The sequence below is a fragment of the Crotalus tigris genome, unplaced genomic scaffold (genome assembly GCF_016545835.1).
Source record: "Crotalus tigris isolate CLP2741 ecotype Arizona unplaced genomic scaffold, ASM1654583v1 scf7180000018371.15429387391:27106975, whole genome shotgun sequence".
NCBI lineage: Eukaryota > Metazoa > Chordata > Lepidosauria > Squamata > Viperidae > Crotalus > Crotalus tigris.
Window position 1 is genome coordinate 6495258 of NW_024096970.1, and position 26986 is coordinate 6522243.

The following is a 26986-nucleotide window of genomic DNA, read 5'->3' on the forward strand; positions in this document are numbered from 1 at the left end:
CGCCCAGCAAGGTGTCAAAAACTTGATGACCAAAAAAAAAAAAAAAGTGATAAAGTACAGGTAATCCTCGACTTACAACAGTTCGCTTAGTGACTGTTCGAAGTTACAATGGCACTGAAAAAAGTGCCCCACAAGGCACAGCCGAGCAAGACACCTGCCCGCCCACCCGGCCGCGCTCTTCCTCCTGTCAGAGGTTTTCATTATTGTGAGCATTTCTGTTGAGGATTTGCAGCGGGGGTGAGATAGGGGGGTATTTGGTTTTTATTTCCCTGCCCCTCCATCTGCTGGGTGGTTGCAGCAGGTTTTAGTCACTTCACATGACCCTGGGACACTGTGACCGTCATAGTAAATCACAAGACCCTGGAGATGCTGCAACATCTGATCAGTGCTTCTTCTGGGCTCAGCAGAAGTGCTAGGATCAGTGCTGCTTTCCAGCTGATTGGTGCTTCTTCAGGGCTCAGCAGAAGCACCAGGATCAGCACCGAGCTCCAGCTGGAGCCTGGGTCTGATCCTGGCGTTTCCGCTGAGCTGACTGCCCTGCAGCTCCAGCCATCTCTCACTCAGTCTTGTGCGGTGCTGCCACCAGTTCAGCTCATTCCCCCTACCACTTTTCTAGGATGGTCGCGTACCACCTGCCAGGTGCCAATGTACCACAGGTGGTACCCGTACCACTGGTTGAAAAGCCCTGATATAGGAGACCCAGTTTTGGAAAGAGGCAGAAACTAACTTGTTGATCTGATTAAATTTCCTATCACTGTGGTTTAGACATGAAGAAACTGACATTTGTAGACAGCATAAACCACTGATAGTTGACTCTTAATATCATCTAAAGTAGCTTACCTAAAAAATAGTTAACTTTAATTTTTTCCTAAACCAGGCCATTAGCACCGACATAAATTTGTTAAATATGAACTGGCTTGTACAACCGTGCATAGTGCTTTAAGATGGAGAATCCTCAAATTTGTGAATAGACTTTTATTAAAAGTTGTAACTACTGAGTACTGATTCTTCAGGTGGATGAAATATTATTCTACAATTCTGCTAAATTGAATGAAAAGCTAGATGGATATAGAAATAAATGTTTGCACAAATGAGCTGAGATTACATTTAATATTAACTTTGTGGAACTCTGTTTTAGATTTGAAGGGAGTTTAAAATCAAAGGTTATTTATGCTGAAATTGTTTTATATTAAGTAAATCACCAGTATATCATACTTAAAAATATTTTGCTCTGGTTAACATCCCAACAGTGCAGTGCTGAGGATTTTTCCACATGAATTTTGTTGAATTGTAGTCATAACTTTGGAAAAAGAACAAAAAAAAATCATTTGGTGCATTTTCAAATGGTTCTAAAATCTTCTCAAATAAAAATGAAATTGATGAGTTTCCTTATTAGAGTCAATTGACTTTAGAACAGGCATGTCAAATTGCCGGCCCATGGGCCAGATGCATCACACCAAAACTGCACCCACCCCATTGCCGGCAATGGGGAAAAGTCGTGTGATGTCATGTGACGTCACGAGTTTGATATGCCTGCTCTAGAACTTAACAGCTAGTAATTACCATTTGTTCAGCATCATTGTAACTTTTAACAGTTGCTGACAAATGGTTGCTAAGTAAAGATATCTGTAATTAATTACCAGGGAAGAACAGGCCTTCATCCAAAGATCTTAGCTAAAAAAAAGGCTTTTGCAGGAAGTAACGTTTCCTGATATAATTTGGATTAAGAACGATCCTAATCCATAATTTGATTAAGACCCTGTACAAACATGAAATTATCATGCCCACTATTAGTTTAGCTCTCAGCAGCTTTTATCTTTGATCTGAGCTGTATGCCAGTCACTGTTTTGAAGGCATCAATTATACCTACTGAGCTGAAACAAGAAGCAATTAAAACTCTGCATTTCTGTATGGATGCAGCTTTCCTTAACAAATCACTTCAGTAAAAAATCTCCATCATTCAAAAAAAAAAAATAAGCAAAACTATATCATTAAAGGCTAAAGGAGAATATGATTCTCCTCTAAGTTTTTAGTTTACTGATTTTGTAATGTAAAGTAATGGAAAGAAATGAAGAATATTTTGTTTTCAGTTGATGCTGAAGTTTTGAAGAAAGAATTAAAATAGGAAAACTCTTTGGAACCTGATTAATCTTTTTTTGCAAAAAAAAAAAAATCCCTTTATGTGTTAAAGATTTTATTTTTTAATATGGTCCTAGGTTCTTCCAGAAGAGGATGACTATGGATTTGACATAGAAGAAAAGAACAAAGCCATTGTGGTAAAGTCTGTTCACCGGGGTTCACATGCAGAGGTAAGCACTTGTGATTTATAACCCCAAATAGATCTGCAGAGTTTCATGTGTTTTAAAAAATGGCAAAACTTTGAATGCTTCATTCATTAAACTGCCTTGGTATACCGAAAAGTTTTGCATCCTTGGATCTAGCATTTTTGCAGAAAAATTCAGTGAACTGCTGTCAACTTAGTACATGTCAGGTATGTTGGGACTAAAATTTTGTTCATTTCCCAAACAGTAAGCCTTCATATCTGAAAGGTATCAGGTTGTGAATGCTGGTTGAAGTGATCAATAAAAGCCCAGAATAATGTACCTTTTGTAAAAGTAAAGCTATTTGCTATGAATCTGCATTTCGATCTTCAAACATTGGAAGTGGTTTGCCTTTTTTCTCTGTGGCAGAGCGATTAATATCTTAGGAAAAAGGATTAAGATCAGGAAATGAGAATCAAATGAAAGGGTTAACTCCACAACCCACCTACAGAGCTATTTCCTCATTAAATTGATAGCCTTCATAATTACTTTGAAGTTAAAAATAAAATGCTGCAAGAGATCCTGATCACCAGCTTTCCATGAAATGCTTATAGGGTTCTTAAGAAAAAGAAGTGTGACAGCTGGAAATTAAAATACTATATATGGTAGTAATAATTATTTTCTGATGATCATAACACTGATAATTGAGAGTATATGCACAGCAGAGCATTTGAGATAAGAAAGACTCCCTTGAATCATATTCAACTCTTGATGATTATATGGACATGTTTATGTAGTTACTTTAACAACAGTGTGGAACTGGTTGGCTGTTGTCTTTTTTCAGTTCCTGCAACTTTTCAGTCTAGTGTACCATTAGGCAATCTAAGATTGCCTAATGAGCTGTCGAATAGCCAGGTCTGACTTGCTTATCTTTTGAAGTTCAGACAAGATCAGCAAAGTGCTGACACCTGCTGGACTTACACTGAAAAGGTGGGAAACAAAAATATAAAATGAAATTTAAGATGCAGCATATGTTGAATATCTCAGCATATAAGACCATGAGATGAGTATATGTGTATGTGAGATGTTCATTGAGGAGACAAAGAAGGTGGAAAAATAAGCCCTCTTTGATACCAGCAGTAAGTGAACAACACAGTAAGTGAACTTGTGCAGTGTAACTCTGGTCTAGCTGTATATCTGTTTAATTCATATCCTCAAATTACTCAGTAAACCAAGGAGTGTTCTGGGCTGCCTATAATCCAAGGAAGGACTCAGATGTTATGTCTATACAAAATACAGATTACCAAATAACAGAGTTAGAAGGGATCTTAGAGGTCTTCTAATCCAAGCTCAAGCAGGAGACCCTATATCATTCCAGATAAATTGCTATTCAATTTCTTCTTAAAAGCCTCCAGTAATGGACCACCCACAACTGGCAACCTCTTCCATTGATTAATTGTTCTCACTCTTAGGAAATTTCTCCTTAGTTCTAGGTTGGATCTCTTTTTGATAAGTTTTCATAAGTTTAATTCTTGCCTTGCCATCAGGTGCTTTGGTTGTCCCCCTGTTTTTTGTGACATCCTCTCAAATATTGGAAGACTGCTATCCTGTCACCCCTAGTCCTTCTCTTGGTTAGACTAGACATATCCAGTTTCTGCTACTGTTCATCATATGTTTTAGCCTCCAGACCCCTAATCATCTTTGTTGCTCTTCTCTGTGCTCTTTTTAGAGCCTCAACATCTTTTTTTGTATTGTGACCAAAACTGGATGCAGTATTCCAATTTTATAAAAGGGTTAAAAAACTAACTGTGAACACCTGGAGGCCATGAGCTTGGGAAAATGTGATCTTTACCATGAAACTGAGCTAAATTATTTGTTTGACTATCCTGAAAGAATGATATTTTTTCACTAATCTAATCATTTCAAATGCTGAACCAAACCTTAGGTAGATCCTCTCCTTGCAAACATTACTTGACTATTGCTCCCATTGGTCTCTCACTAAAAAGTCCCTTGTTTACAAGAAATGATTAGATGATGAGATCAATTATTCTCACATGGAAGGAAATACTGGATGTTATCTTTTCTTTTGCTAAACATGCCGAGACCTGCTTAGATTTTCAAGGGCAACATTCTGTATCCTAACCAGTTTCTGTAAATGATTTTGCTTGATCCGCATTCTACAACCTATTACCCTAAAGAAAGACTGAACTACAGTTCTTATGTGTAGACGTTGGCCATCCTGAGTGGGAATAATGGGAGTTGTACTTCAATCCATCCAGAGGTCATTTGACTGGAGAAGGTTGTGCTTGATTATCTATTTGGTCATGATTGATGATATCTGCTTAGAAAGTATTTTAAGAGCCGAACTTCTCAATAAACCATTGGCTGACTAATCAGTTTCACAGGACAGTCTTCTATTAAAAGGTTTTTGTTGGGAACAGAAAAGGCTATCATTGCACACAATTTGGCAAGCATGTTTTTTTAAAAAAGGTTTAAAAAAATACCAAAAAACCTTTTGCTTTCTTTCCTTAAATTTTTGCTATGAGTCTTTGGCTCAATTGTCCATGATTTGAAACCTTGTGATAATAATATTTTATTCAATTCTTGAGGTCATTAATTGTCTTTTGATATTTGCATCTGGCAAAAGTAACAGCTTAAGTGGGTATAAATCATTGGTTAATACCTCTCTGATGGCTTGATGCTGTCCAGGTTGAAGACTGGGAGCTATAAAATCTTGGTGATATTTATAGGATTATAAATGCCACATTAAATAATGTTTATTGGCACTATATGACTAACAAGAGAAATAAGATATGGACTCATTTATATAGTCTTTTGTACATCAAGCAATTCAGAAAACATATTTGAAGTCCAGGAGAAAATACAGAAAATGTAGTGGATGCATAATTGCATATTATATTCTGGAAGTTTGATTGTTTTGCATAACTGTGGTTATGGTGACCATGAGCCAGGAATCTATTTATGACTGAGAAAAATGTTAGGATTGTGAGTTTGTTTGTTTTTTTCTCTAAAAATTCCAAAATTCATTAGAAAACCTTGCTCATTCTTGGTATCAAATATAAAGTATTTTTTTTAAAATATTCGTACTACTCTGAAGTTAACTGAGGCACTTTTTTGAGAAATTAAATAAGATATAAGCATATGATTGACCTGAAATTTTATTCTAGTAGAAAGGGACATATTTTAATAATAAATGTAATTCTTATTTATAGAAGAAACGTCACACAAAATATTATCATAAGGGTTAAAATTCTTCCAATAAGACTTCAAAAATGAACAGTTTCCCCTGTAACCTTTCTGTAGATCTTTAGAAAAAATCCATGAAAATTTATTGTTCTTTCTTGTTTATGTGTACTGCACTGCATGTTAGTCCAAATGTGCTTACCCACAAAAATAATAAATTGGCATTGGTCTTGGGATAACCAGTAGTTATTTCATTAATTTATGTGCAACAGTAATAAATTCCCCAATTGGTTGGGATTCCTGGCAATATATAAAAAGAAAACAAGACAATAATTCACCTTTTAACTCAGAACATCTTGGAAAACAACCAACATCTCTATATTTCCCTGAAAAAATATTCATGCTCTTTCTGATTTTCTGAATTTCTACATATTGTTGTCACTGAATATTATCAGAATTATAAGTGGATCCTTTTGCTATATAGAGGAAGTGTGAAGGCATTCTTTCATGGCCACAATATGGATGCTTTCCTTCCATATATATATATTGACATAACTCATGCTGTCTCTATAGCTGACTTTTATTGTGCTTCCAGAACACAGTGAATCATTGCAGTTATTAAGTGAATTAAGCTGTCATTAGGCAAATCCAGCTTCTCCCATTGGCTTTGCTTGTTGGAAGCTGGCTAGGAAGGTCATAGATGGTGACCACATGACTGAGATACTCACATATTGGCTGCCAAGCCCATACATTTTAATCAGGTGACCATGGGGATGCTGCAACAGTTAGAAGCGTGAGGACCAAAGTCATTTTTTCCAGTGCCATTGTAACTTCGAACATTCATTAAACAAATGGATTACCTGTAAGCTACAGTAGGCAGATTTTCTTGTAATCTCAACTCCTATGCAATGATCAATCCAAGAATCCCTCTGCTTTAATCCATTAGTTTGCTTTGTTGAAAATGTGCAGTCATTTATTTAAGAGATACTGACTGGCTCAAAGTCACCTAGACGGCTTTGATACCTAAGACAGAACTAGAACTCACAATCTCATGGTTACCAGGCAGCACTTTAACTACTACATGAAACTGGCTATATTATATGAATACAATACAGTACAGTACAACATAGTACAATGCCAGTAAAATACAAATACAGCATAAACTGCAGCAGATTCTGTCCTGAGTCAGGTTTCACGGGCTAGGGTCATCAATAACAATTAGCAGTAATGACATTTATAAAATTCTTTAGTATACTCAAAATAATTTATAATTTTTAGTAATTATTCAATATTTGCAATCACCTAGGACAGTGGTTCTCAACCTTTTTAATGCCGCGACCCCCAACCAGTCATAAGTAGAGGACTAAATCGGTCGTAAGTCAAGGACTACCCAACCGGTCGTAAGTTGAGGACTTTCCCTGCCTGGGAGTGCCGCGCATGCGTGGTGCCGCCCCCTGCGCCGGCCGAGGCGTAGCTGGCAAGCGGCAGAGACAGAGCAGGCCGATCACCGGCTGGGCCACCAGCTGGCCCAGCCCAAGGGAGGTAAGGCACCCCTGGAAAAGGGGAAAAAATGGCGGACAGCCTTGCTTGGCGACCCCTGTGAAATGGTCGATCGACCCCAAATGGGGTCGCGACCCATAGGTTGAGAACCACTGACTTAGGACAACATTATTACTATCCTTATACTCCAACTGGGTGCTCAAGCCCAAAAGAAACCAATTATTAATTTTATGGGGAGGTGAAAAATGTCCCGATCCAAAACTGAATCACTCCTGATACTTCTCCAATAATCTAGAAACCTTTCAAGTTGAATACCTTTGTACCTTTTTCAGGCTTCTGCAGAAGTTTTGGATTCAAGAGAGCTAATTTCAATAAACTTAGAGAGGGCTTGGGAAGGATTCCATGGATGAGAATCTTCAAGGGGAAAACAACTCAAGAAGCTTGGGAAATTTTGAAAAATGAGATAATAAAAGCCCAGTCTAGCACAATACCAACAAAGAGGAAAAATAACAGCTCTCAAAAGAAACCAGGATGGCTGCATAAAGAACTCTCTGACAAATTGAAACTTAAAAAGGATAAGTATAGAAAGTGGAAAGGGGCACATAACTAAGTCAGAATATCAGCAAATAGCCTGAGCCTCCAAAGACGAAGTGAGGAAAGCCAAGACTCAAAATGAACTAAGGCTTGCGACCAAAGTCAAAAATAACAAAAAAAGCTTCTTTCAACATGTAAAAAACAAGAAAAAAGTGAAGAAAATGATTGGTACATTAGTGGGTGAAAGTGGCAAGAAGGTGACAAGCAACAGGGAGAAAGCAGAACTATTTAACTCGTTTTTTGCATCTGTCTTTACACAAAAGGAAAAAAACAGACCAACCTATCAAAAATAGTGCCATAAAAAACAATTGAAACACAAGTTAAGATAGGCAAGAAAATGTTAAGTGAGCACCTGTCCAGACTAGACGAGTTCAAATCACCAGGACCAGATGGATTACACCCCAAGGTCCTCAAGGAACTGGCAGATGTGATCTTAGAACCACTGAACTATATTTTTCAAAGATCCTGGAGCACAGGGGAACTACCAAGGACTGGAAAAGAGCTGGTGTAGTTCCCATCTACAAAAAAGGGAAAAAAAATGGACCCAGGAAATTACAGACCTATCAGCCTGATGTCAATACCTGGGAAGATCCTAGAAAAGATAATCAAACAATGAATCAGTGAACACCTAGAGGCAAACAAAGTCATTACTAAAAGCCAACATGGGTTTATGAAAAATAGATCATGCCAGACAAATCTTACGGCATTCTTTGACCAAGTGACAAAATTAGTGGATCAGAGGAATGCTGTGGACATAATTTACTTGGACTTCAGTAAGGCATTTGATAAAGTAGATCACAACTTACTATTGGGCTCTGTTCTGGGCCCAGTGCTCTTCAACATCTTCATCAATGATTTGGATGAGGGGATAGATGGGAAACTCATCAAATTTGCAGACGACACCAAGCTGGCAGGAATAAGCAACACTCCAGAAGACAGGCTTAAGATACAGAAGGATCTGGGCAGACTTGAACACTGGGCACTATCTAACAAAATGAAATTCAGTGGTGAAAAAAGCAAGGTTCTACATTTAGGCAAGAAAAACCAAATGCACAGGTATAGTATAGGGGGGTACCTTGCTCAATGGTAGTAACTGTGAGAGGGACCTCGGAGTCCTAGTGGACAATCACCTAAATATGAGCCAGCAGTGTGCTGCAGCTGCCAAAAAGGCCAACACAGTGCTAGGCTGCATTAACAGAGGGATAGAATCAAGATCACGTGAAGTGTTAATACCACTTTACAATGCCTTGGTAAGGCCACACTTGGAATACTGCATCCAGTTTTGGTTACCGCGATGTAAAAAAGATGTTGAGACTCTAGAAAGAGTACAGAGAAGAGCAACAAAGATGATTAGGGGACTGGAGGCTAAAGCATATAAGGAACGGCTGCTGGAACTGGGTATGTCTAGTTTAATGAAGAGAAGGACGAGGGGGGACATGATAGCAGTGTTCCAATATCTCAGGGGCTGCCACAAAGAAGAGGGAGTCAAGCTATTTTCCAAGGCTCCTGAAGGCAGGACAAGAAGCAACTAATCAAGGAGAGAAGCAACCTAGAACTAAGGAGGAACTTCCTGACAGTTAGAGCAATTAACCAGTGGAACAACCTGCCTCCAGAAGCAGTGAATGCTCCAACACTGGAAGTTTTTAAGACGAGACTGGACAGCCATTTGTCCGAAATGGTATAGGGTTTCCTGCCTGAGCAGGAGGTTGGACTAGATGACCTCCAAGGTCCCTTCCAACTTTACTATTATTATTATTATATAGCCTTGTCAATAAATGCTTTCAACTCTGGCAAATTGTTAGCTCTGTAGATGATTGAATAAGTCTATTTGATGGAATTTATTCTGATATTTCATCTGTGTGTGTTTCATACTAAATTCAGTCACAGTCCGTCAAGATGAAGAAACAAATCAAGAAGTTTTTTTCCCCAGACCCATTTACTTCTCTGCTTTGAAGAAACATTTGATAACCAGCTGTCTGAAAATTAATTTAATTGTATCTAACAACTGTTTGATCTATGTCCACACAAAAGCTAACATAGAAAGTCAACATCCAGCTAACTATACTGGTTATTAGGAATTGAAACAGGAAATATGATAACTATCTCAATTAAATGCATCGTTTTAAATTTGTTGCCAGTTTTTTGACATTCCAGTTTGTTTCTAAATGTATTGTACACTTATGCATTGCAGCTTATTTACCAAGTGCATGGTTGTGCATTGGTTCTTTTTGTAACTTGTTGAAAGTTATCTATAGAATTGGTAAGAAGATGGCAGTAATTTCGGTAAATCCAAAAATATTAATTGATATCAAACCTAGAATGAAGCTTTGATTTTGGACTCTTTTCCATTGTCACCCTTGTGGTTTTCTTCTCCCAAGATAAAGTCTCCTTTGAGTTGAGTTTGCATCCTGCTGATTTCATAGACATGTTCTTGTAGTTTTCTTTAGCAACAGTTTGAAAGTAATTTTGCAATACTAATATTCCATCTTTCCGGGGTAGGTAAAATGAGGACCCAGATTGTTGGGGGCAATGTAAATATATATATATATATATACATTGCTTACTAGTTAATTAATTAATTAATTAATTAATTAATTAATCTCCAGAATTTATTTTCTGTTTTCACACTCTTAGCCCCTGGCCCTAGTATTTCCTGGTTATTTTCCAATTAGGTCCATCAAAGCAAATCAATTGACAAAGGAATGTCAGAACATATTCCATGAACATAGTGTGTTGTCACAGTGTATGTTTTAAGGCATATTTCCTTCTGTTCTTATTCTTGAGAGCCCTTTTTTGTCTCATCAATAACAAGAATGTTTTAAAGTATACCGGATGCTTTCTTACAGTAGTCAGACTTTCATTACATCAAAATTTGGTCATCCCTCCCCCCCTAGAAGCTTACCTATTTATATATTTCAGTTCTTAATAAGCTTTCCAGAAAATAGAGATCTCCAAAGCAAAATTTGGGGAAAAGATATACTAATTAACTATCTTCTGTGTTCTAATTCACACGCGTAATAGTGTGGCACAATTTGTAATATTTATGCATCATTTCAGATGGCGGGCTTGCAGGTTGGTCGAAAAATTTATTCCATGAATGAGGATCTTGTGTTCCTGCGTTCATTTCAAGAGGTTGAGACCATCTTAAACCAGTCTTTCTGCTCTCGACGGCCTCTTCGACTTCTTGTGGCCACCAAATCTAAAGAGTAAGATCCTAGAAAAATGCAGCCATGAGATGGTTCTAGTTGTGGGAAGCATATTCCAAGGGAGATAGAGAGAACACATGTGGATATGGACATAATAGATTTATAATCTTGTGCCCCTCATTCAGAGAACAAATGTAACTATAAATCTAGATTCCAAAGGCATGACTCATTGTCTTCTGTTAACCATAAAAGAGACTACACAAGGTTTATCCAATGAGTCTGATTTAATAGCTTAAACATACGCTTGAAATTGAATTGGGGAAAACATATCTTTAACAATAATGAAATAATTCTCTAATTCAGCATTTTTAGTATAAAGCTTTCTAATAGCATGTTCCTGATAATTAGTACTTCTTTGTTCTTTTATTTCACTTTCGATAGTCTGTTGATTTTGGTAGTCTCACTTATAATAAACAGCATACTAGGAGCTGCGATTGATTTTTGACTTTTAGTCAGAGAATTCCCTGTAGAATATACCCCTAGATCTCCACTTACATAGAATAATTTAAACAGAACATAATATCAATCCCTTGCCAGTCAAGACATTTTTCTTATATATAATTCTCTTAATTTTTGGCAGGATTATCAAAATTCCAGATTGCAATGACACGTTATGTTTCCAGATATGCGGAGAAGCACCACCCTATGTCCATGCTGTGGGGAGAGGTAAGGAAAGAATATCGACATGTGTCTTGTTGATAACACTAATACTTGTTGATAACATTAAGCTGTAATCTCAAAAATATTAACAAGGAAATATATTTTTAAAAGCACAACATTTTACACTGTGTTTTTTATATATTATGTAAACACATCATCTATCTATCCTGTTATTGAGAAAATCTGAAGAGATTCTCCTGTCTGCCCTTTAAGGATCAGAAGCAGCAGCTTTGGGGCTTCACCCAGGCCAATGTATCCTGAAAGTAAATGGAAATAATGTGATGAATGAAAATTACACTGAAGTTCTGGATCATTTTTCATCATACAGGAACAGGCAGCAGGAATTTCGGGTAAGTAAGTAGGTGTGGGAAGGAAGGGATGGGTTTTCTTACAGTGTGTTTTCTTACAATGATTTGGGAAGGGAGAAGAGGAAAAAGAAAATATCTCATGATGAAAACTAATCTGCTAAATAAATCCTTTCTTCAGCCGTTCAGAAATAAAAATCCTTATATTTCTTTCAGTCACAAGTATTCTAACAGATACAATAGATAACTTCCCTTTTAGTTTGCAAGAATAAACCCTGCTAACAAAGCCCTAGATTTGTTTGTGCTCTTCCTTATAAATTAAAAAGGGAAGCTTTCCTCCAGTTGAGATCAACTCCTGGCAATGTACAAAGACAGATAACAACACATACAGAGGTTTTGATTCAGGAATAGTTTGCTATTCTCTTATTCCAGATGGTGTAATGAAGAATATTGGTTGTTTTGTGGGAAGGTGAAGCAAGAGAACAAGGGAAAATGAGTACAAATGCAGAAGGCTTAACTTAGTTTCTGTAGGGGTTATACAGTTGGTTATTTATGTCTTGGAAAAACTATCGACATTGTAGACTAAGCCAAGTCCAAAGGTGTAAAGGAGTTTCTGAAAGATCAGCATTCAGACAGTCATCAGCAGACATATAAGAGTAAACCCCGTGTCTGTAACTTTTTAGAAAAGGTAAAATCAAAAGCCAAAAAAGGAAGCAACCCAGGAAACAGCACCAGATAAACAATCAAGAAAGAAACAGTACCTAATCAAGGAATCATTATGGGACAGATCATTCCCTCACCAAGATTGCAATACACAGGTAGTCCTCAACTTACAATTATAATGGAGCCTGCACATGACGTCCATAAGTTGTGATGGTCATAAATAGAATTATCCACAAGACTGACTTGCTTTTATGACCCTTTTTACACAAATGGCAGTATTGTTAAAGCCACAGTTAATAGCAAATGAATGGTTTACTTGGGCCAGTTTTGCCAAAAACTGGAATTAAATGTCGCCCAAAATGTGGAATGCTACAAATGGCTGTAAATGCTGAGCGCCTGACATGTGACCTTGTGTGTGTGGGGAACAGCAGTTGAAATTTTGGAACTTGGTCATAAAATTGGTCATAACTTTTGTTGTTGTTAGTTGCGAAGTCGTGTCCGACCCATCGCGACCCCATGGACAATGTTCCTCCAGGTCTTCCTGTCCTCTACCATCTTCTGGAGTCCATTTAAATTCACACCTACTGCTTCAGTGACTCCATCCAGCCATCTCATTCTCTGTCGTCCCCTTCTTCTATTGCCCTCAATCTTTCCCAGCATTAGGCCCTTCTCCAGTGAGTTCTTCCTTCTCATTAGGTGGCCAAAGTATTTGAGTTTCAACTTCAGGATCTGGCCTTCTAAAGAGCAGTCAGGGTTGATCTCTTCTAGGACTGACCGGTTTGAACGCCTTGCAGTCCAAGGGATCGCAGGAGTCTTCTCCAGCACCATAGTTCAAAGGCCTCAATTCTTTGGCGCTCAGCCTTTCTTATGGTCCAACTTTCACAGCCATACATTGCAACTGGGAAAACCATGGCCTGGACTATACGCACTGTTGTTGGCAGGGTGATGTCCCTGCTTTTTAGTATGCTGTCTAGATTTGCCATAGCTTTCCTCCCCAGGAGCACGCGTCTTTTAATTTCTTGGCTGCAGTCCCCATCTGAGGTCCTCCATTTCTCCCCATCTATTTGCCAGGAATTGAGAGGGCCAGATGCCATGATTTTGGTTTTCTTAATGTTGAGTTTCAAGCCAACTTTTGCACTCTCCTTCTTTACCCGCATCAAGAGGCTCTTTAGTTCCTCTTCACTTTCTGCCATTAGAGTGGTATCATCTGCATATCTAGGTTGTTGATATTTCTCCCGGCAATCTTAATTCCAACTTTTGATTCATCTAGCCCTGCCTTTCTCATGATGTGCTCTGCATATAAGTTAAATAGGCAGGGCGACAGTATACAGCCTTGCCGGACTCCTTTTCCAATTTTGAACCAATCAGTGTTTCCGTGTTCGGTTCTCACTGTTGCTTCTTGACCCGCATATAGGTTTCTCAAGAGACAAATGAGATGGTCTGGTACTCCCATCTCTTTAAGAACTTGCCACAATTTGTTGTGATCCCCACAATCAAAGGCTTTTGCATAGTCAATGAAGCAGAAGTAGATGTTTTTCTGGAACTCCCTAGCTTTCTCCATGATCCAGCGTATGTTGGCAATTTGATCTCTAGTTCCTCTGCCTCTTCAAAATCCTGCCTGTACTCTGGTATTCTCGATCCACTGTACTGCTGATTCTAGTTGTAGATTTTAAGCATAACTTTACTAGCTGTAAGTGAGTGCCATGGTGCATAGTTTTGAACATTCTTTGGCATTGCCGTTTCTTTGGATTGGAAGGTAAACCTGGACCTTTTCAAATCCTTGGCCGGACTGTTGAGTTTTCCAAATTTGCTGGCAAATTGATGTAGCACTTTTAACTGCATCGTCTTTTAAGATTTGAATAGCTCAGCTGGAATATTGTCACCCCCACGAGCTTTGTGGTTGCTCATATTTCCTAAGGCCCATTTCACTTCACATTCTAGGATGTCTGGCTCGAGGTCAGTGACCATGCCATCGTGGTTATCTGATATGTTAAGCTCATTCTTGTATAGTTCTTCTGTGTAGTTTTGCCACCTCTTCTTAATCTCTTCTTCCTCTGTTAGATCCCTGCCATTTTGGTCCTTTTATCATGCCCATCTTTGCATTAAACGTTCATGTTCATGTACCACATAAGGAAGGCATCAACACGTTTCCTATCTCCCAATTTTTCTTGAGGAGATCTCTGGTCCTCCCTATTCTTGTGTTTCTCTTCTATTTCTTTGCACTGTTCCTTTAAGAAGTATTCTTATCTCTTCTAGCTATTCTCTGGAATTCGCATTCAATTGGGTGTATCTTTCTCTTTCTTTTTTCCTTTGCCTTTTCCTTCCTTTTTTCCTCATCTATTTTGCAAGCTTCCTGAACAGCCATTTTGCTTCTTGCATTTCGTTTTCTTGGGGAGGTTTTAGTTGCTACCTCTTGTGTACAATGTTGCGAACTTCCTATCCATAGTTCTTCAGGCACTCTGTCTAGTCAGATCCGTTGCCTTAAATCTCTTTGTCACCTCTACTGTATATTCATCAGGAATATGATTTAGTTCATACCTGAGTGGCCTAGTGCTTTTCCCTACTTTTTTCAATTTAAGCCTAAATTTTGCAACGAGAAGCTCATGATCTGAGCCCCAGTCAGCTCCTGGTCTTGTTTTTACTGACTGTATAGAGCTTCTCCATCTTTGGCTGCAGAGCACATAGTCAATCTGATTTCTATGTTGACCGTCTGGTGATGTCCATGTGTAGAGCCGTCTCTTGGGGTGTTGGAAAAGAGTGTTTGTTATGACCATCGTATTCTCTTGACAAAATTCTATTAGCCTGTGCCCTGCTTCATTTTGTACTCCAAGGCCAAACTTGCCTGTTATTCCGGTTATCTTTGGGCTTCCTACCTTAGCATTCCAATCCCCCATGATGATAAGGACATCATTTTTGGGTGTTAATTCTATAAGGTGCTGTAGGGCTTCATAGAACCGGTCAATTTCATTCTCTTCAGCACCAGTGGTTGGGGCATAGATTTGGACTACTGTGATATTGAATGGTTTGCCTTGGATTCGAATTGAGATCATTCTGTCATTTTGAGGATTGTATCCCAGTATTGCTTTTCCTATTTTTTTATTGACTATGAAGGCTACTCCATTTCTTCTGAGGGATTCTTGCCCACAGTAGTATACCTGATAGTCATCTGAGTTAAATTCACCCATTCCTGTCCATTTTAGTTCGCTGATTCCTAAGATGTCAATGTTCATTCTTGTCATCTCTTTTTTGACTACGTCTAGCTTGCCTTGATTCATGGATCTTACATTCCATGTTCCTATGGAGAAAAGATCTTTACAGCATCGGACTTTCCTTTCACCACCAGATATATCCACAGCTGAGCGTCCTTTCGGCTTTGGCCCAGTCGCTTCATTCATTCTGGCGCTACTAGTACTAGCCCTCTGCTCTTCCCCAGTAGCATATTGGACACCTTCCAACCTGAGGGGCTCATCTTCCAGTGTCATAACTTTAGATGGTCACTAAGTGGCCAGCTGTAAGTTGAGAACTACTTGTAAATAAGTAGGAAACTCCATTAATGATGTTACCTAGTCTGCTAATGAAATCTCTGCAACCAAACAACCAAGCTAAAAGAAGACAAAATCAAGTCAGTATACAATGACACATAACAAATAGTAAATCTTCTTTAAAGATTGGTGAATTACTCTGTTATTCCTACTTTCCTGAAAGGGTTTCTACCAGTGGGTTTACAGAACGCATGAAGATGCTGAAGAGGAGGGAGCTCTTCAGGCAGCTTCAAACTCATACCTGAATGGAAGTCATTCAGAAATGCATAAAGGAAACCTCTCAATTGAAGAAAATTCAGATCTTGATCCCCTTAATGACAGCCAGCAGGAAGAAGGTATGGGAAAACTTATTCTATGCTAATGAAGAAAGTGACCTGGGTAGCTTTATTTTCAAAAGGGAAAATCTCTTTTTGAATGATGAATTACGTGCTTTACATTCAGAAGTTTCCAGTGTGGGCATTGCCATCTCCCCTTAATAAACAAACAAACAAACAGAGAACTTCTAAACCACTCCAAAGAAAGTAGGCCTCAATGTAAAGTAGTTTCATATGTTTGAATTATATATCTCAGGGAATGGTGTTATGAGAAGAAAAAAAAACTACTGATGCAAGGAGAAAAACAATTATATATAACTACTCCAGACACCTGTGGATTATTTGGTAATAAAGTGCTAAAATCGTTTGCAGGGAACTTTTAAAATATATTTCAAGTCAATTTAGGACCTGTTCTGGAAGCAAATGGAAAAATACTATTATCTTTTGCTGGTGTAACACAAGCCTCTTGCTTCTGTATAAAAGTGAGACAGTAGCAAGAAATCAGGTAGATCAATTACACACTACAGAAAATCACTAATCTCCTGGAAGTGATGGTGCAGGGTAATTGATTTGGTAGCTGCAATGCCAAGCCACAAACCACCTAATTACATAGTGTCTTGGCATGTCTGCATCTGTCATATTGAGCAATGTGGTTGTGGCATTTTAAAAAACAGAATTATTGTAGTCAGTGTGCCACGTAGGATGCCAGCTCAGGCCTGTCTCTTTCAGCTGGTTACCTAAATTGGAAGTGATATACTTGCCACTGATTTGTGGGATTCTTAACAAGAATGCTGTCAAGAAAAGGGCTATAACTATGAGCCAGATAAAAAGGGAGAAGTTTATTCAAGGCATCTGATCCCTGTTTGATATTTTGTCTACGTGGCTTCCCTCTGAAAGGAATTACACAGCTTCATTGAGAGCAAACTTTCTTATTTACTGTAAAACCAAATGTTTATCAAAAAGAGATACGATCCACCCAATGTCACCCTTCATAGTTGGGAGGCAAATTTTTAATTTGTGACAGAAGAGGGGGAAAAATTGAGATATATAATTAAATTATATATGATAAAACCGCTGTGATTGAATTGGGCAATCCTAACAGCACATTTGGGAAAGCTGGGTTCAGATTGTTACTGAGCTCCACAGTTCTGTGAAATATAACTTGCCACTTTCAGATGTTCCAAATGTTTGCACATCTTTTATCACTGAGTATTTCCCAGGCTTCATATGAGTCTTACTGGTTTGTAAAGGGAATCAAAATCAACAAGTAAGATTAATATTTTATGGTTATACCATTGAGATTTGTCCCTATGTGTTTATTATGAAACTCATAAATGAAGAGAGTAAATAAAGTATAACTAATAGTATATAATAAATAAATAAACTGCACCTACATGCATACCATAAATACGAACTGTTCCATTGTGCCAACAGGCTATACAGACCTCAGTCTTATGTTTGTTTCTGTAGTATTGTAGTAATTAAACTTTGATTTTCAGGCTTGTCCCTTCAGACTTTTGACTCTCCTCTAACTATAAGAGAAGATGCCCATCTTATAAGTCTAACAGTGGACAATGTCCACCTAGAACATGCTGTTGTTTATGAATACGTCAGCACTGCTGGAATCAAGTGTTTTGTCCTGGAGAAGATCATTGAACCGAGGGGGTCCTTCATCCTCACAGCAAAGGTTTATTTTCTATTTTCTCAATTCAGGTTTCTCCTTTTCCTGTGTCTGGAGATTAAGGATGAGTAAAAGTAACACATTTTAGTAAAATTAGATTAAAATGCAGGTTTCACTAAATAGAAGTTTTTGTTGATGGCAGATATTTTAATATTTGGCCATAGCTTTTAAGATTTTTCTCTCTGGAATAAGTGCTGCCCAGAGCTAGAGAATAACCATGGAGAAGGGATATTAACTTAGTAAAAACAAACTCCAGCTATTTCATTTATATGGCTTTCTGCAGCTGAAAACTGTGGGACCTGACAATGCAGAAGTCTCGATAGCTGAAGTTTGCGTGTTTTTATTGCAACAGCTGACTATACAGTGATACAGGTTTTGTGTTTTAACAGACAGTTGAAAATGCATTAGCAATGCCGTATGAGGAAGATATTAATCTACATTTTTTAAAAAAATTAAAAGGCACAGCATTAATTGATAAAATGTTTCCAAAGTATCAAAAGTGAAGTGTGCAAAGGCTATCATAAAAAAATTGATAAAGTTAAAATTTTTAGTTATAGGTTGAAACACTAGGCCTAAAACCAGTGTGCTCAGAAGACTTTTTAGCAGTCCAACAGAAACATTAAAAGTTCAGCTTGACAGTGCTTTCCTAAATAAGAATGCCTTTGTTTGATGAGAATATGCAATCAAGGAAATTGGAATTAAGGGGTGATGAATAGCTGTATTATGGTTAAGACCAACACATTAAGGGCAGTGGGTTGAAAAACAGCCTTTAGAGAAGCAATCCAATCAATTACATGCAATCAACAGTGAAAGCCCAATTTTGCACCCTACCATTTGACATCTTCCAGATTGAAGTAAGTAGAGATAAAGATGGTGTGTATAGTTATAATATACTCCTGCAAGTCTTGTGTCAAACAATGCTTCCAGTTGACCTTGGAGGCTAGACCGACACATTGCAACAATATCTAGCAATTACTGTATGAAAGGAGGAACCACAGCGGCTAGACCAAAGTTTGAGAAAAAATGAATGGTTCTCTTGCTGAGCTTTGGAAGCCTTTGATTAAGACATATTCCCTGAACTTCTAGGAAGGGCTAGAGTTGATACAGTAAACTGTAGAATTTGTGGCATGCGGAATGTATGCCATTAGTTGTCATGTTGTGGAAGATTGTTTTTAAGTTGACCACCATTCTGTTGACTAATCAGATAAATATGCTTCAAGTTCGTCACCTGGCCCAGTAAATTTTTAGACTGTGGAAAATAGGCTACAAACAATTTTTAAAAATTTAAAGACTATACCAACTGAGCAACAACATTTTAGATAGGCACAGTGATAGCACCTACTTGTTACTACTACTATTAAACACCTTTAACGCTGTACGCATATTTCTGTTGAAATTGCACTAATTGCAAATACTTAAATTTGTAACCCTTCCTCCTCCTATTTAAATATGCTTTAAATGATCAGCTAGGTGACCATTATACTGTAATTCTACTCTTTGGACAATACATCCATGAATTTTTTGTTCTAAATAAGCATCTAGTGGATTGGTAGTTACGCTTGCTGTATAGTATTTTACACAGACTCTCAAATTAAAACAGAAGAGTACCAAAAATCAAAACGTCAGTTTGTTTTTCCTTAAAAAACAACCCTTTCCCCCTCTGTGTTATGACTTAGTAAAATCTAATTTTGAATGCAGGGACTGTGTTACTTTCACTGATACGCTTCTGAAGCCTTTTCTGAAAGCATATTTAAATAGGAGGAGGAAGGGTTACAAATTTAAGTATTTGCAATTAGTGCAATGTCAACAGAAATATGCGTACAGCAGTAAAGGTGTTTAGTAGTAGTAGTAACAAGTGGGTGCTATCACTGTGCCTATCTAAAATGTTGTTGCTCAGTTGGTATAGTCTTTTTTAAAATTTTAATGGAGATATGGAAATGTGATGGAAAGCAATGCTTGCAGCAAAGTGTAATCATCTTTCTGTATATTATGGCCTAATTGCAAAAGTAACTAGTAACCTATTTGTAGAATATTTTTAGACTATCTTTTTCATAAAGGAGTTCTAGTATTAATAAAGATTCCTAGGGAATAGTCAGATCTTGTTGGAAATAGTGGAAAGGGGAAATTGCTTTCCCTATGATCACAGTTTTCATGTTACATTTGTGATCAGTGAGAGGCAATTGAAACATTTAAAACTTCTATTAAGAGTCACCCATCAGTAACAAGCCTGTTTAGTTATTCAGTTACTATCTTTCTATACTATTTCCCATTATTGTAACTCTCAAAGTAGATTACAACAATTAAAACAACAATTACAATAAATTTAAACTATTAAAGGTATGAGATTCACTTTAAAAGCTGGAAAAGGAAAAGAAAACAAAAACCATTCGTGTGACATGCATAGAGATGCTTAAAAGATTTTGTAACAGACATCTCACAAGGATTGCATTAGAGAGGAAATTTGCCTGCATTAAACAACAAGAGAATTATCTGTCCAAGCAGATAGAGCTTTTAATAAGATGAGATACTTAGTGCTTGAATTCATTCATTCATTCATTCATTCAATTTATTTGCTGCCCATCTCAATGTTGCAACAACTCTGGGTGGCTTACAAAATGATAATATAAAATGATCAAAATTAATAAAAAATTGAGATTAAAACCAAGAGGATAGATGACATAGGGATGGGGACTTTCTCTATCCCATCAGCACCCTGAGGTCTACCACCTCCACCTTGACATATAACATCCCTTTCTGGGCCCCCAGGCTACCTGACAGAGCCAGGTTTAATGTTCTTCCTGAAGAGCAGGAGGGTGGGGAACCAGTCTCACTTCTGGCAGCAGACTATTCCAAAGAGTGGGGGCCGCAGCCACACGGAAGAATCTCTTGGACCATGCCAGCCAAAATTCTTTGGCAGATGAGATCTGAAACGAATAGGATGAGCCAGTTCCATTAGGGCAAGATGGCTTGTCAAATACCTTGGACTCATGCCATTATATTTTATGAAAGTTGGATCTTTGGGGAACAACCATATCGTGAGGCACCTACTTTGGGAAAAATGTATTCTGCTGAAATGTACTCTAGTAAAAATGTTAGCCCAAGCATTTCTTTTATTGTTCAAAGGGTGAAAGAATCATATTTACTTGATACATTTTCTTTAGAAAGAGATATGTTTTCTTTGGAAAGGTGCAGTTTTGTTGACATTCCAATGCTATGTGTGCTTAGCAACATTTGTCACAATAACCTAACCAAGGAAATCTGTGTATTTTTCCTGCTTTAGATTTTGGAGGCTTTTGCAACAGACGACAGCAACTTTGTGAAGAATTGCAGGAGGCTCATGTCCCTCAGCAACGCAGTGGTCACCATGCCACAATATGAGTTCCGTCAGATTTGTGAAACAAAGCTAGAAAGCATCAGCAGAAGAATTGCCAGTTATCAAGAGGTAGGATAATAATGCACAATCTCATGTGTCACACAGCATAATGATGACTTCAACTAGTATGCTGCTTGAGGAGGGGGTTGCACTAGAAGATCTCCAAGATCCCTTCCAACTCTGTTACTCCGTTAATGTATGCTTTCAGGTCCTTAACAGCAAGGTTTATGAGGTTGAAGTGTACATATTCAATAGTTTCAATTTTCAAACAGTTTATTGATTTTATTGAGCAGGCAGATTCATACCAGCATCTGATTATAAAACATCACCAGTCATATATTGAACAGCCTTTGGATAAACATTTAAAACTACAAAATCGAATTGCCTATTAATTTGATATGTTTAGTCCCCGAACTGCTTTCTCCATCAAATAGGTGATTATTGACATTTAGCATATTTTAAAAAAATTGCTGTTATACATCTAGATCCATCTACTTTTCCCTTTTCTTTTGGAGTTTCCTTTTTAAAAGAATGACTTAATTTTTTTTAAGAATGAATCACTCAGCATTTGAGGTTTTTCATTAAACTGAAAAACAGTCTAATACCATTGTTACACAAGTGACTCTCTCAATTATATTGATTTGTAGATCAATATTCTACCACAGCTATTTTAGTCAGAGTCGTTGTCCCCTGGAATTTACGAACAACTTGCAACATCGATTTACATAGTTCTTGTGAAAATATTTTTTTTTCCTTGAATCACTCACTTATCATTTAAATATGAGTCAGCAGGCTGCATTAACAGAGGGATAGAATCAAGGATCCAATCTAAGTCAGCACTTGGTATCAAAGGTTTAGTCTTCCGAGCTTTCATTCTGGAGCCCATCCTAAGGGAATTTCTCTCTAGCAGGATCCTTGATTCCTGCTAGAGAGAAGTTCCCCGAGGATGGAGGCTCCAGCACAAGAAGTCCAAAAGCTCAGAAGAGTAAACCTCTGGTTCTGGTGACCGACCCAAATTGGATCCTGCAACATTATCCTGGGACACGTCTATTTGCCTTCATTCGGGATAGAATCAAGATCACATGAAGTGTTGATACCACTTCATAATGCCTTGGTAGGACCATACTTAGAATATTGCATCCAGTTTTGGTCGCCACAATATAAAAAAGATGTTGAGACTATAGTGGAGAGAAGAGCAACAAAGACGATTAGAGGACAGGAGGAGAAAATATATGAAGAACGGTTTTCAATTGTTGAAAGAGAGCCATAGAAATAAATTATTCCGGTGGATGAAGTGATTATAGAAGAAAAAAAGATCTTAGGTACATGATACTTTATTAATTAGCATGTTCATAATAGTGGTCTAACACCCCTTTTTCTTTCTCTAGTTTGCAGATGAATTGAAAATGAAAGTCAGTCCATCCTTCAAACGAGCCACAACAGAGCTTCACTCCTTGTGCAGCATGGATTTCTGCCCTACCAACTGCCACATTAACCTCATGGAGGTCTCATACCCCAAAAACACTATCTCAACAGGAAGGTCATTCAGCATTCGCATTGGGCGGAAGCCTTCGATTATTGGCCTTGACCCAGAACAAGGTGTTTAATAACAATAGGATCTGTAGTCCTCTATCTTCCCCTGGAGTGAAATGATTGATTGGAGTTAAGATTGCATTAAAAAAAAATAGTTCCGCTAAAATGTCAGATAGGCTTTGAAGTTTACATCAGAATATTTGACTGTCATAGGAAGTCCATAGGGAGTCCAGAGACTGTCCATGGAGAGGGGGTGAGCATAGTTAGTATCCTTCAGATGACAATAGATAGATTGGAATAGATTTTCCCTGTTCTTATTTAGAAGGAATGGTTTCTTAGCTTAAAAGATACTGAATGACTAAAAGAGATCCATCATAGTGCATATCTCTTGTGGCCACAAGGCTTGGAATCTGTAAGCAGAAAATTAAATAAATAGCTTAATTGCTATTTTCTAATGCATTTTTCTGAGAAATTTCCTGATAATGCAAAAGCTACTGAAATACTGGCACCAGGGAAGGGAAGTTCATTGGTCTAATTAACTGTTAAGGGAGCTCTGATAAGCTTCCATATATCTATTATCTTTCTGTTAGTTTCAACTATGTACATTTTAAATCACATATAAAATTCTGATGGTCTTGATGAATTTCAGATAATTTCTTTACTAAGACTTCAGAGGTTCTTCAGTGGTTAGATAGAAAAATTACAACAGAACTCTTATTACTCTATTTCTAAATTATGTCCATCAACCAATCGTGTTATTTGCCTTTATTATTTCACAATTGTTTTGACATTATATAGAAAGCTGCTGTAAACCAGACAGTTATTTGACTCAAATTAGCAACAGACCTTTCGTATTTTAGGGAGAGTGGGATACTTTCAGATTTTTTTTGCATGCGAAACATCTTCCGCTTTTTCATCATTAACATAGGAAATAGTCTCTAAAGGAACTTCCTATGTTCTTCTGGGGTAAAGTATTTTGAATGGTCTGTTTGCAACAGTCTGTACTGACACTCACCTGTAATCTTAGAACTTAACTAATTATTTAAGAATTCCATCAAACACCCTCAATTTGATTGCATTTTATTTTGCATTAAAAACAACCAGTTTAATAATAGGGCACTGTTGCTCAGTGTATTTGAAAAACAGTTTATTGAACGTATGAAGTAACTCAAATGCTCATCTTTAAAAAGCAGTGGTTTTAGCTTGAACAGTTTTTTTTAATGTTTAACAGGAAGCTTAAATCCCGTCTCATACACTCAGCATTGCATCGCGACTATGGCTGCGCCATCATGGAGATGTTTGACTCCAGAAAATGAAGATCTCAGTCCACATGGACAGTACGATGGTTACTATGGGCAAGAGAATGGAGGAACCGCTCAGGAAGATCGAGGTCTTGCTTTTCTGTTGAAACAAGAAGATCAGGAGATACAAGACTCCTACTTGCAGCTCTTCAACAAGCTAGATGTAGCAATTAAGGAAATGAAGCAATATGTCCTTCAGATACATAAGTACGTTGGTTGGTGGGGATTTGGTTTTTTGGGGGGAGGGTTATAGAGTAGTCCTCGACTTACAACCACAATTTGGACCAGAATTTCCATTGCTAGGCAAGGCAGTAGAGTTGTGTCCAATTTTACAACCTTTTTTGCCCTGGGTTGTTAAGAGAATCACTGCAGTTGTTAAGTGAATCATATGTTTGTTAAGCGAATTCTACTTTCCCCATTGACTTTGCTTGTCGGAAGATGGCTGGAAAGATTGCAGATGCCAGTCACATGACTTTGGGATGCTGCCACCATTACAAATACATGCTAGTTGCCAGGCACCCAAAATTTGATCATGTGATTGTGGGGATGTCATAAGTGCAAGGACTGGTTGTAAGTCACTTTTTCAGTGCTGTTATAACTTCAAACAGTTGCTGAACAAATAGTTGGAAGAACCAACCAAGAACCACCTGCATATATTGACTTTACTGCTAGGTTGTAATCTGCCTAAAGCCTGGTTTTAAATTGGATAGCTATACAAATGTTTTAAATATAATTAAAAAATAAATAAAACCATTTGCTTTTCACATTGATTTCTGACTCTAGGCAGGTCACAGAATAGCAACACAATCTGCAATGGAGCCTGCCCATCACAGTCATAATCATGACTAGCTCAGCTTTATGACCTGTTTTGCAGTGGTTGTTAAGCAGACGAGGTGATCATAAAAGCAACTGCCACAACCATTAATGAACACTGTGGTAGTTAAGCAAAGCGATGGTTCACTATGGGCACAATTTTGCAGGAAGTGCATGCCAGGTTTGTGCAAAACAGTCACAAAATACAGCCACATAACACCAGGATGCAGCCACAGCTGTAAATGCGTCATTGTTGCCAAACACCCAAAATTCGGTCACATGATTGCAGGAGATGCCTAAGCATTGGAACTTCGAATCTGGGTTATAAGTAGCCCCACGTTGGTCCATCACAACTTTGAACAGTCGCCAAGCAATCAGTCATAATTCGAGGACCACCTGTGTTTGATTACAGATTGTCAGCATCAGTTCTGAGAAATTCAATGCACATTCATGCAGAATTAGATACTTTCAAATAGTTTTAATTACATCAATCTGCAAGGATGCCATCTCTCATTTTGTTTTTTATTCCATGCGAAAATGAGATTTTGCTGATAGAATTTATTTGGGTGGCTAAATCTTTACATGCTTCACAAATATTTTGCAGAGATTAAATGTACTCCTATTTCTGTGTGCCTGTTACAAACAAAAGCATATTTTCACATTACTTCTCCTCCTCCTCCCTGAATTCTTTTATAAAAATGTTTCATTTAATGAACTTCAAGTGTATCATTTGTCTCGCCTTTCTCTCCAAAACAGATTTTTTTCCGGTATCAGTTGTAGAGTCTTTCTTCCATAACACTTCCTAGATATATTTCAAGGTTATAAGGTTAAGTTATAATTGAGTTATAATTCATACAGATTCACAAGGGTTCAGCTCAACATACTTACAGGTTGCCTCCTTGCAAGATTGTAGCATGGTATCTGAAAGCTACCCAAAGTTCTGACAGCAACAATTAAAACATAATCTATTAAATACTAGGACAAATAAGGTTGCCACCTTCATAGTTAAAATGAATAAACACACAGTTGAGTATTCTCAGGAGAGACGTTTCAGAATCATAATGCTTTCACAAGTCCTAGCTTCAGTCAGCACTTTAGTGCAGATGTTCTGTTTTTTTTAAAAAATGAAGTTCATATGGGACTTTACAAAACTCCATTCTATATGAGTCTATGTAGCTTAGCAAAATAATTGTACCGTATATGCCGGTGTATTAAGCGACTTCCGCGAGCGCTAAAATCGGCGCCAAAGATGGGGGTTGTCTTATATGCTGAGTCGTCTTATACGCCGGAAATACTGGTAGTTTCCGGGCGTATAAGACGACGTTCTAGGAATGCGGCTCGGCGATAAAGACGGGGGTCGTCTTATACGCCGGGTCGCCTTGTACGCCGGCATATACGGTAAATGTTTTACCTTTCTTATTATAACATTTTCTATACTTGTAGGCTTTTGTCGACTATAACAGAACCAACAGCAGATGAATTATGTGAGCCTCCTTCCACAGAGGAGATGTCCTCCACTTCTTTGGTTGCAGATGAAAATGACATTGACAAAGCAGAGCATGGCATGAAGAAGGTGTGCTTCAAAGTATCTGAAGAAGACCAGGAAGACTCTGGGCATGATACAATAAGTTTCAGAGATTCCTACAGGTAAGTTCCGTAAAACCATTTGCCCGGAAGGAAGTCAGATGATATGAAGAAGAAAATGAAGGGCAGCTTAGAAAAGCTGAAACTTCTGACAACTATATTCACTTATTATTTTCATCATGAAACTCATTATTTCATTTTGGAAACAATTAAAATGCATTATGGACTCTGAGTATATGTACACATAATTGCTTAAAACTACATATTTGTGTCTTTGGGCCTGTGGACTATTGTTACACAATGCCCTGTATGAGAGTGGTACAGAAGGTCCCTTTGCCCTCCACTATATTTCTTCTCGTTATGGAGGAATTCATACATACATACAATGTATATAAAATCTGACCAAGTTTTGAACACAAAGGAATACCTCATGTATATTCTATAAGCCAGTG

General features: G+C 37.8%; 1 protein-coding gene across 3 annotated transcripts in view; it reads left to right on the forward strand.

Annotated features, from left to right (window-relative positions):
- The window catches only part of PREX1 (phosphatidylinositol-3,4,5-trisphosphate dependent Rac exchange factor 1), a 239229-nt gene that overhangs the window by 188592 nt on the left and 23651 nt on the right, over positions 1 to 26986 (forward strand). For all 3 annotated transcript variants that reach the window (XM_039351244.1, XM_039351245.1, XM_039351246.1), the window contains 10 exons: positions 2217 to 2309; positions 10617 to 10765; positions 11346 to 11431; positions 11639 to 11775; positions 16099 to 16270; positions 17749 to 17936; positions 21211 to 21372; positions 22692 to 22902; positions 24068 to 24344; positions 26394 to 26597. In XM_039351244.1, the coding sequence (XP_039207178.1) occupies positions 2217 to 2309; positions 10617 to 10765; positions 11346 to 11431; positions 11639 to 11775; positions 16099 to 16270; positions 17749 to 17936; positions 21211 to 21372; positions 22692 to 22902; positions 24068 to 24344; positions 26394 to 26597 (1679 nt within the window). The remainder of the gene's footprint in view (positions 1 to 2216; positions 2310 to 10616; positions 10766 to 11345; positions 11432 to 11638; positions 11776 to 16098; positions 16271 to 17748; positions 17937 to 21210; positions 21373 to 22691; positions 22903 to 24067; positions 24345 to 26393; positions 26598 to 26986) is intronic.